Here is an 11293-nt window from a genome sequence, read left to right on the forward strand (position 1 = left end):
TCTTTCCTTCTAGTTGTAGAATTTCCACTCAGCCAGCCTTCCTGTAGTTCTGGATGATGTCCATTTTGTCTTTTCGTTGTATTTTTGAAATTGTTGTCGGAGGCAGCAATTTCTGGTGTTTACCTATGCCGCCATCTTGGTTTCTCCCCAATAAATCTTTAGGGGAAATAATATGGAACCAACATAAACCAAAGAAAAACAAGGCAAGTATGAATAGCATGTGAGATACTGTCAGAGTGTGTAGACATGTGGACACAATGTCCATGATACCCCGACCCAGGAGCCCCTGCGGTCGCCCCACCCTCAACTAATACCTAGACCCTGACCCGGACTCAGGCTCATTGCTGCCAGGGCCACCCTAGCAGACCGTGGCCCAGGAGTCTAGGAAAGACGGCAGACCGTGTCCCGGACGAGGGTGGAGGGACCGGTGTGTAGTCGGGTGGCCGGGGACCCGCAAAGGAGGCTGCGCGGCTCCCAGCAGCTCTGTGGATCTGAGTCCTGGGCTGGTCCTGCCCGCCGCCCCCTCCGGGAAGGCTTCCTGGGTCGCCCTGAGCCCCGCGGGGCCTCCTCGCATCCCAGGCGCTGTGTCCCCAGAGGCAGCGGTTTCTGGGAGCTCCGTGCGCTGTGCTGTCTCCAGGGATGCGCAGGGGACGGGGCTTCGCTGAGCGATGGTGAGTCCCAGAGAAGCGGTCAGGTACTCAGAGCAGGAGCCTCTCCATGTGGAGGGGAAGGGGCTTCTCTCACCAACAGAGTCACTCCCTCCCCAAGTCGCCACGCACCTGGGGGCCGCCCTCCTCTCAGTCTCACAGCTGGAGGCCTGTTGGGGGAGACGCCGCTGGACAAACCCCCGCCTCCCTCCCTTCCCGCTCCGCCCTGTCCCCGTGGGAACCCGCCCCGGGCCCCTCAGCAAGGCCACCAGCTCTGGCTCCCGGGGGAGCCCCCTCTTTCTGAGAGAGAGGGAGGGGCTCCCTCCTGCTGAGCACAGTTTTCAATGAGAAAAGGAGCCGCACTGATCAACTGTCCTGATCACAGAGGGAGAGGCCATGGCCACACACACAGCCCAGAACGCGCAGGATCCTGCGAAATGGGCGCCTGTGGGGTCAGTGCCCTGAGGCTCACACTCAGGGAGAATGCATTTCAATTATGGGGACAACACACACTCATTATAGAGAAAACAAATAACACCCCCACTTTAAAGCCTTGAGGTTGGGCGCTGGGAGGCGTGGCCTTTGGGGTAAACATGCCCTTTGCTGCCCCCTGTTGGCGCCGAAGGTGTGGCTGCAGGAGCCGCCTCCCTCCCGCGGGGGGCGCTCTGCACAGGGAACTCGCCACAGGCCAGCGACTCAGGTGAAGCTTTAAAGGCCCAGGAGCTCCGGGCGGACGCTTCCCACTCAGCTCCCGGGGCTCCTCACACTAAGGTGCCCCGCAGGCGGGGAGCTGCAGGAGGCAGATGGGGGAGGGGGTCCGAGGCCCCACCTCCACGGGGGTCATGGCAACGGGGCCCCAGCTCCCCCTCCTCACCCCGCAGACTCCCTGGGGGGGGGGGAAGCAACCAGGTGTGGGGACCGGAACCCCAAAGGGAAGAGGAGCCTCCTGCGCTGCCCGCAGTCAGAGCTGGGGACCCGGAGCCGCGTTTACCCCTCGGAGGCGCCCGCACCTCACTCCTGGGAGGGGCCCCCCGCGGTTCGGGGCTCAGGAGGAGCCGCCCCAGCACCAGGCCCGGCTCTTGGGCCGCTGGTCCTGCTCTGGGGCCTGAAGGGGGACAGCGCCACCTCCGCTGCTGCTCTCAGGGCTCAGCAGGTCTGAGGTCCGCCCTCTCCTGGGACCGTCCTCAGGGAGAGGTCTTTGGGGGAGAAGCCGGGCTGGGCCCCGGGCTCAATGGATGGGAACCCCGAGCCGCGGGTGCCCCCAGCTCGGTGTCTCACACAAAGGGGGGCACAGGGTGACCCTCCAGGAGCCCCTCCCCCTCTGGGCTGTGGGCACGTGGGGAGGAGGCGCCTTAGCCCTTCCTGACTCTCCACCCACAGGCCCAGAAGATGGGTCCTGGGTGTTCAAAGGCCCTAACAGAGCAGGAGGGCAAGCGTCTCTGGTTAAAAGGTTTAAGAAGCATCCAGGCCCAGCTCTAAAAGAGAAGGAACTCTTACCATTTGCAGCAGCATGGAGGGACCTGGAGAGCATGATGCTGAACGAAACAAGCCAGTCGGAAAAAGATCATATCACAGGATCTCACTCATAGGTGGTATATAATGACCAACATACACTGATGAACAAAAAATAGATCCAGAGACAAATGGCAGGGGAGGGGGGTTAGAGAGCAACCAAAGGACTTGTATGCTTGCATTTCAGCATAACCAATGACACAGACACTGGAGCGGTGGGGGCTTGCCCTCCGGGGTGGGAATGACCAGGGCAGGGTTGGTCAATCAGGGAAAAAGGAGACATATGTAAAACTTTAGACAATATATATATAAAATAGTAATTGGATAAAGGAGTGGTAGATGAGAACAGAGATAAAAAAAACTGTTTCAACTGTATAATTTTGTTAACTAGTGTCACTCAATGTATTCAATAAAAAGGAAAAAATTAAAATAATTTTAAAAAATCATCTGGGTCCAAGTAGTCCCTGAGCACACAGTCATCCCAGCGAGAGGCCCAGAGGCCTGGAGTGGAGGCCCCTTCTTCCCGTTGAGGACACTGAGCAGCACAGCCCTGAGGCGGTAATTAAGTGGCCGGGCTGCCCCCGCTTCTGAGCCTGACACGCCCCCTCCGATGTTAATCTTGGACGATGGGAAAGGGTCTGAGGCTGGATGTAAACACAAGACTTTATTTTTTTAAATACAGTTTTAATGGTTGCAGAAAGGAAGGGAGAAGGAGAGGAAGAGAAACATCAATGATAAGAGAAAATCATGGATCCGCTGCATCCTGCACGCCCCCGGTTGCAAATGGAGTCCACAACCGTGGCATGTGCACGTGACCAGAATCAAACCCAGGACTCTTCAGTCTGCAGGCGACACTCATTCCACTGAGCCACACCAGATAGGCCCACATTGTTGGCTTCGTTGTTTAAATGCAGCATGAAAAGCAGGGAAACCTTACTCAATGCGTTACGCCAAGTTTGCTGATGCGGATGAGCTCTCTCGGTTCTGCATGTTGGGGCAGCGGTGAGAACCCTTCAACTGCTGGGAGCGTCCGAAGGTCCTTCTACTCAGTCACGTGTTTTCTCTCCTTTCACTTTCTGAGCAGGAGCTTTTCTGTAAACAGGAGATGAAACGATGCTATTAGGAGCTTGGGCTTGGGGCTCAGTGTGACGGTCGCAGGGTCCGCTTCATATGCGCGGGCACCGTCTCCATCACCCTCTGCGTGGGAAGCAGGATATTCCTGCCGCCATCAGAATGAGACCTGGGGACCATTAACCTTTTCCTGAGGCCCCAGGTGCTGGGGACAGAAATTCACTGGTGTCACCGTCTCCCACTCAACGTCGCCTGAAGTGAGCGCCCCTGGCTGCACCGAGGAATGTTCATCAGTTTCAGGATCACTCTTCCAACTGAGGGACACATTGTTTTCTTGGTCCTTTGCTAGTTCTGAAGCTCACGGAGCCGTCTGTTCAGGGTGTTTCCGATTCTGAAAGGAATAAGCTTTATTCCCACCAACGGTAGCAGGGCCATTTCTCAAAGACCCTTGAACACCTCGTCCTAACACTCCCACATAGTTCTATCTTTTAAACTTCCAGGCCAGCTCCCTCCAGGTCAGACCCTGGCTTCTTCTTTTTTAAATCTTCACCCAGAGTGATTTTCTCCATTGATTTTTAGAAAGAGTGGGTGGGAGAAGGAGAGACAGAGAGGAACACCGATGTGACAGACACATTGATAGGTTGCCTCCCACTTCCCCCGACCAGGTCCCGGATCTGCAACTGAGCTACATGCCTTTGACTGGAATCGGACCCGGGGCTCTTCAGTCCGCAGCCGATGCCCTATCCACGGAGGGAAACCGGCCAGGCCTGGCTTCTTTATTCGTGTGTGTGTGTGTGTGTGTGTGCATGCACGTGTGTGTTGCCCAAAAGCTGAGGTCGCTGTTTTATAAATTGAGGGCCTCCTTCTCTATGAAGAAAGTGATTGAGAGCATTGTCACTCCGGCTCCTGGACCAGCAGACACTCCCGAGCCTGGTGGAGGGAGCACTCCCGGCTGAGCAGGTGGCACCCAGGGGACACACCCCTGCTGCTGCTTTCAGAGGGGCTGCCCCAGGGCTCAGAGGAAGCGGGAGGAAGAGGAGTTCTAGTGATTTCTTGTTGGGGTCCAACCCCAGCGGGTCCAGGGGTCCCCAAAGGTGTGGACGGAGTCGGCGAAGAAGGAATGACATAGAGACAGCCTTCAGTTGATCAGCAGCCTAGCCAGGATCTCCAGCCAAGTTCTGGTCAGGATCTCCAGTGAAGTTCTGGTTAGGTTCTCCAGCCAGGTTCTGTCTAGGTTCTCCAGCCAAGTTCTAGCCAGGTTCGGTCACCAAGTTCTGTCCAGGTCCTCCAGCCAGGTTCTATCCAGGTTCTATCCAGGTTCTCCTGCCATGTTCTGTCTAGGTTCTCCAGCCAAGTTCTAGCCAGGTTCGGTCACCAAGTTCTGTCCAGGTCCTCCAGCCAGGTTCTATCCAGGTTCTATCCAGGTTCTCCTGCCATGTTCTGTCTAGGTTCTCCAGCCAAGTTCTAGCCAGGTTCGGTCACCAAGTTCTGTCCAGGTCCTCCAGCCAGGTTCTATCCAGGTTCTATCCAGGTTCTCCTGCCATGTTCTGTCTAGGTTCTCCAGCCAAGTTCTAGCCAGGTTCGGTCACCAAGTTCTGTCCAGGTCCTCCAGCCAGGTTCTATCCAGGTTCTATCCAGGTTCTCCTGCCATGTTCTGTCTAGGTTCTCCAGCCAAGTTCTAGCCAGGTTCGGTCACCAAGTTCTGTCCAGGTCCTCCAGCCAGGTTCTATCCAGGTTCTATCCAGGTTCTCCTGCCATGTTCTGTCTAGGTTCTCCAGCCAAGATCTGTAGCCAGGTTCTGTCCAGGTCCCTTGAAACATATGCTGTGCAGATGTTTCTTTCCTACAGCGACTGTGTCAAGCAGCAAGGATGGACTGGCTTCCGGCAGTTTCTGGAGACAGGAAGTGACATTTCCCCGAGTCTCCTGTAGGGAATCTGTGAGGCATGACGTTCCCCTTCCTCTTAGGGCCCTGGCATCGACCAAAAGGGCACCCCGTGCACCTGGCTGCACAGGCAAAGCTGCGGGTGCCACTTGGGTCAGAGCCTGGGACCAGTGCGCGGTCATCATGTCCAAGGTGAACATACAGGACACCGGCATCTGTTACAGGGAATGATGTGATTACTGTTTTTTGTTTTTTTTTAATATATTTTATTGATTTTCTACAGAGAGGAAGGGAGAGAGATAGAGAGCTAGAAACATCGATGAGAGAGAAACATTGATCCGCTGCCTCCTGCACATCTCCCACTGGGGATGCGCCCGCAACCCAGGCACATGCCCTTGACTGGAATCGAACCTGGGACCCCTCAGTCCGCAGGCCGACGCTCCATCCACTGAGCCAAACCGGTTTCGGCGATTACTGTTTTTTTTAAAGGACATCGTCGCCTCCCACCAGCCGAGCCTGCAGCCCCTTGTCTTCCCTTAACTCCAGATTGTCGCCATCGCCAGCCTTTAAGGGGCCACACGTTCTGCAGCCAGGAGACTCCATGGCAGCCCCCTCACCAGCCTGGAGCTGAGCAGGAGGGAGGCAGGCCACCCAGGCGCCCCACCCCCCCTCCGTGGGTCTCCCTCCTCCTGCCCAGCTCCTCCCTGTGCAAGGCCGCCATGTGGAGGGCTGCTGTGGCCCAGGAGAAGCCCAATTCTTGGAGAAGGTACAGGAGCCGGGACCCAGAGCCTCAGGGTCTTGGGGTTCAGCATCCGCGCCCTAGGCCCTGGCGGAAATGGGAGGCCCGCTGGTGCCCACCGACTCTCCTGCCCTCATTCAATATGTGTATTCTTTGGACATGTCTGAGGATCTTCTAGAACAGCGGTTCTCAACCTGTGGGTCGCGATCCCTTTGGGGGTCGAACGAGACTTTCACAGGGGTCACCTAAATACATCCTGCATATCAGATATTTACATTAAGATTCATAACAGTAGCAAAATTACAGTGATGAAGTAGCAACGAAAATAATTTTTTGGTTGGGGGTCACCCCAACCAGGAACTGTATTAAAGGGTTGCGGCATTAGGAAGGTTGAGAACCACTGCTCTAGAACAAATGCCTAAAGGAGAAATTAGGAATGTGTCAGATGCAAGCACATTAACATTCATGAGACGTGTTGCAAAGGCCCACGTCTTCAATTTCCGGCTGAGTCTCTCCTCATGTTCTTACATCTTTGAGGAACTGATAGATTCAATTAATTCCTCAATTTATTTTTGAACGGATAGATTTTAATTTTTATTCCTATTTTCTTATTCCACGTTCTCATATTGTTTCCATGTGTTTATTACAAATATAGTTGTTTCACATTCGCATTTCTTCTTTTCCACATTGTTCCCTCATGTGCGTTATTTGTGGATTGGGTGGTGGATGCTGTTAGATATTGGACTTCAGAGAGAAGGAGAAGCAGCCCCCACAGGAACTGGTCTGACACACGAGGCCTCAGTGCTGTCGGGAGCTGGCCCGGAGCTCACAGCTGGGCCGGGTTCCTCTCCTGTTGGACACAAGTCACCTCTCAGAGCGTCACCCTCAGACACAGACACCCTGAGGCCATGACAAGGGAGACAGAGGAACACCCACTCCCTGCGTCTAAACACAGACACACACAGGCCCCCGCGCAGCTCACAGAGGACCACACAGCTCCCTGCGCTGGCTCCTGGCAGCGAGGCTGCTTCTCCCCAGCGGCCCCTCCACCCTCGCTGCAGGCGGCCTTGTCCCTAGATGGTCACCGCTGCAGGCGCCTTGTCCCTCGATGGTCACTGAGCTGCCCACCCATAGAGCTGCTCCTCCTGACACCACCATCTAGAGCAGCCTACTACCCAGACCCTCTCCCAGGCCGCCAATCCAGAGCCCACACCCTAGATGTGTCCTGTCTCCCCCCTTCCCACTAGGATGCCCCATGGTCCCCGTGGGATGCGTTCTCCCTCCAGCAATGATGACGAACCCACCTCGCCTTCCCACAGGGAGCCTCCTGGGCTTTGGCTGAGGAACACTGGGCCACGGGACCCTTTCTCTGTCAACATTTTTGTGCGTCTCTGACTTTCATTCTGGCCCTGAGTTTGTATCTCTGGGTGTGAGGTTGACATAGAAAAGTTTCATGTTTTCCTTCATGGTTTTTCACCTTTGGGACTTGGATGGAGAAATTTTCATTCCACAACTGTAATGAATGCTCTGGGGGAGAGCATTCCAAGGGCGAAGGGAAAAAGAATTGTTAGAATGTTGGGGGAAATTAAGGGATTCTAGGGTGCAATCTACAGGTGGCATCCTCTGCGTTATGTTCTCTCAGTATGTGCGGGGCCTACAGGGAGCTGCTGGCTGTTGGGTTCAATATCCATTTTCTCTTGCGGTAAAGCCCTGTGTGCCTGCTCATGTTCACCAGGTGAACAAACACAACACCAAGGGTCCCAGGTGATAGACACAGGATGGCTCCAGTGAGGAGTGTTTGTGAACCCTTCACCCTTAGGGGGTAACTCACATTTGAGTTCATGCCTGTGCAGCTTGGTGTTAAATGCGTATTAATTACACTCTCCTGGCAGCTGTGAGTGAGGGTGTATCTGAGACCCACACACACAACTGAAGTCAGTGACACATGAAAACCCATGGCTTCCACGTGAAGACAACTGTCACCTCCATCCATCAATGAGCCACACGGTGCCCAGTGCGGGCAGAGACTGGAAACTAAGAGCATTTAGCCGGGCGCTGTCTCATGTGGCAGCTCCACGACCCCCATGGCGGCGGAATTAAAGGTCCATGAAGTGAAAAGTCCCCCTGCTCGGCATAGAACCCACGTGTCAAGGGCTCAGTGGCCACAGCAGCTGGTGGCTGCCACGTGCGAGGAACCGACGCAGAGCGAGTCCTCACTCACAGAATGTCCTGGTGGACAGACTGCTCTGCACGTTGTCCGGGCTTCAGGTCAGAGCATTCGGCTCATTTGCATAAAAGGACCCGGCCTGGCCGGTGTGGGTCAGTGGGGTGAGTGCTGTCCTGGGCACTGGAAGGTGTCAGGTGTGACCCCTGGTCAGGGCGAGTAGGGGAGGCAACCAATCAGTGGTTCTCTCTCACATCCACATATCTCTCTTTCTCCCTCTCCCTTCCTTTCTCTCTATAATTAATAAAAACATTTTTAAACATTGAAAGGAATAAAATAAAAGGGCCAAGATGGCTTCTCCTACAGACACGTCAGGTTTCTGTGTGGGATGTGAGCGCACACTCAGCTAGGGAGTAGAAACCACAGTGGGTGTCTGTGGGCCTGGTGTCTTTAGGCACAAACTGCTCCCTGTCCCAGAGGGGACACCCCTGTCTCTCCACCTCCCTCCCAGGCTGAGGACACTCCCTGGCATACAATATCCAGGGTGACCTCTCTTCTAGAAGGTCCCAGTGGCAGTGCTGTAAGCTCAGTTTCGGGCGCAGGATTCGCCTGACTGAGAGGGATTCTGGGAAGACAAGAGGAAGGAGAGGCAGTGACCAGTTGGGAAACTGCCTCCTGTTTATCCAGAACAACCTTTCTCAAAGTGTGGTCTGTGGAACCCTGAAGTATCCGAGAGCCTTTCCCGGGATGTGGGGGGTCAGCACTGTTGGGGGAGATGAAGGACATCCTCGCCTTTTCACTCCGCTGACATGGACGCTGAGGCCAAGCTCAGCACGAATGGGCTGACACCTGACCTCCATAGTCCTTCCTCCTCCCCAGCACTGACCTGCAGAGAGCAGACAGACAGACAGAACAAAACCAGTTTTGCTTTAAACGACACAGTTGAAGGAGGTGAAATTATTCTCTTCACTGAAGCCTCATCCTTCCATCCACATGTTTAAAACATCGTGGCCACCGGTGGAGATGTCCCAAAGGTGAACGCGGTGGTGCCTGCATTGCCCACAACTACAGAACAATGACCACCACCCTCCCCACAACCAGCATTCAGAGCCGCCTGGAACCCGCCCAACAGGATCCTACAGCAGCCACAGACTCAGCCACAGAGAGCAGACTGCTGGCTGCAGCAGGGCAGGGGAGGGACTGGGCACAGCAGGTAAAGGAGGGGAACTACAACATGGTGCTTACAGTGTGGTCATGGGGAGGGAAAGGACAGCACAGGGAACACAGTCAATCACATTGTAATAACTACATGTGAGGTCACATGGGTATTAGATTTATGGGACGATACCTTGGTAAGTTATATAAATGTCTAATCACAGAATTGTATACCTAAATAAATACAATATTGTACATTAACTGCAATGGAAAAATAAAAAATATTGTTAAAAAGAAGATATATACATATATCTTGCCTTCATTACACAAACGAATTAATTTCTTAACAGTATTTAATAAAAATGGACGATTAAATACCCCTCATAGGATGACCTCGGAAGTACACAAAAAACACTTCTGTCACATTCCCAAGTATCATGTACCAGGGAGATCATGTGTGGGAGCTGAGCTAGCCTCTTTCTCATGGGATACCATGTTTGCTTTTTTATTTTTTTAAATATATTTTATTGATTTTTTTACAGAGAGGAAGGGAGAGGAATAGAGAATTAGGAACATCAATGAGAGAGAAAAACATCGATCAGCTGCCTCCTGCACACCCCCTACTGCGGATGTGCCCACAACCAAGGTACATGCCCTTGACCAGAATCGAACCTGGGACCCTTCAGTCCTCAGGCCAATGCTCTATCCACTGAACCAAACCGGTTAGGGCCCATGTTTACTTTTTTTTAAAAAAAATGAACCCTAGCTGGTTTGTCTCCACGGTTGGAGCATAGGACTGCGGACTGTAGGGTCCCAGGTTTGATTCAGGTCAAGGGCACATGCCCAGGATGTGGTCTCAATTCTCAGTAGGGGACGTGCAGGAGGCAACAGATCTATGATTCTCTCTCATCCTGGTTGTTTCTATCTCTCTCTCCCTCTCCCTTCCTCTCTGAAATCAATAAAAATATTTTTTTAAAAATTTGATTTCAGAGAGGAACTGAGAGGGAGGCAGAGATGGAAACATCCATGATGGGAGAGAACCACAGATAGGCCGCCTCCTGAATGCCCCCCACTGGGGATCAGCCAGCAACCCTGCAGGTGCCCTCACCAGGAATGGAACCGTGACCTCCTGGCTCATAGGTCAATGCTCACCCACTGAGCCACACCCGGCCTGGCCCATGTTTATGTAACAGAATAAATGACACAGGCACTAGGATTGCTGAGATTTGGTGAACTGGCTCACAGTTTCTCAAAAATGAACATGAGTGCCCAAGCTGGTTTGGCCCGGTGGGTAGAGCATCAGCTTTCGGACTGAAGGGTCCCAGGTATGATTTCAGTCAAGGGCACATGTCCGAGTTGTGGGCCTAATCTCCAATGTGGGCCCAATGCCCAATAGGGTGAGCAGGAGAAGGCCAATCAAAGATTCTCCCTCATCATTCATGTATCTGTCTCTCCCTCCTCTCCTTCCTCTCTGAAATCAATAAAAAAATATATTTTTAAAAATGAACATGAGCTTCTCCCTTCAAGAAATATCACCTGGCAGGTGCCAAATGACAGTTCTGTTGTCCTGATAAAATGTCAGAAAACCAGAATTTGGAACAAGTGTGTCCCACCATGTGAGCTAGACCGCTTCCCAGTGCTGACAGGCTGTTCTAGGGGGCTCTGTGGGAACAGCAACACCTGTGAGCTTTGATGATGTGATTCAATGCATCAGCACGGGCATCAGCACGAGGTCTCTAGGACTTAGAGACACAAGGCATCACTTTACATCACCTGCATGAGGACAAGAGCCACCCAGCAAGACAGCCCTCCTGACTGTGACACAACAGAACAGAAAATATTCAATATTCCCCAGCCAGCGGGCCAGGTGGTTGAACATTGATCTATGACCCAGGAGGTCAGAGCTCAAGTTTTTGGCAGAGCACATGCATGGGTTGTGGGCTCCATCCCCAGTGTGGGGCGTGTAGGAGGCAACCGATCAATGATTATTTCTTACTAGGGGCCCGGTGCACAAAATTCGTGCACTGGGTGGGGGGGGGGAGTGTCCCTCAGCCCAGCCTGCCCCCTCTCACATACTGGGAGCCCTCAGGCGTTGACCCCCATCACCCTCCAATCGCAGGAT

At 53.5% G+C, this 11293-nt stretch overlaps 1 protein-coding gene across 5 annotated transcripts in view; it reads left to right on the plus strand.

Annotated features, from left to right (window-relative positions):
- Positions 1–11293, plus strand: part of LOC102257066 (saoe class I histocompatibility antigen, A alpha chain-like) — a 60354-nt gene that overhangs the window by 43979 nt on the left and 5082 nt on the right. For 4 of the 5 annotated variants that reach the window (XM_014530969.1, XM_014530971.1, XM_014530968.1 and 1 more), the window contains exon 6: positions 10019–10024. The exons of the other annotated variant lie outside the window; for it this stretch is intronic. In XM_014530969.1, the coding sequence (XP_014386455.1) occupies positions 10019–10024 (6 nt within the window). The remainder of the gene's footprint in view (positions 1–10018; positions 10025–11293) is intronic. 5 annotated transcript variants of the gene reach the window in all.

The sequence above is a fragment of the Myotis brandtii genome, unplaced genomic scaffold, assembly GCF_000412655.1.
Source record: "Myotis brandtii unplaced genomic scaffold, ASM41265v1 scaffold785, whole genome shotgun sequence".
Classification (NCBI taxonomy): domain Eukaryota; kingdom Metazoa; phylum Chordata; class Mammalia; order Chiroptera; family Vespertilionidae; genus Myotis; species Myotis brandtii.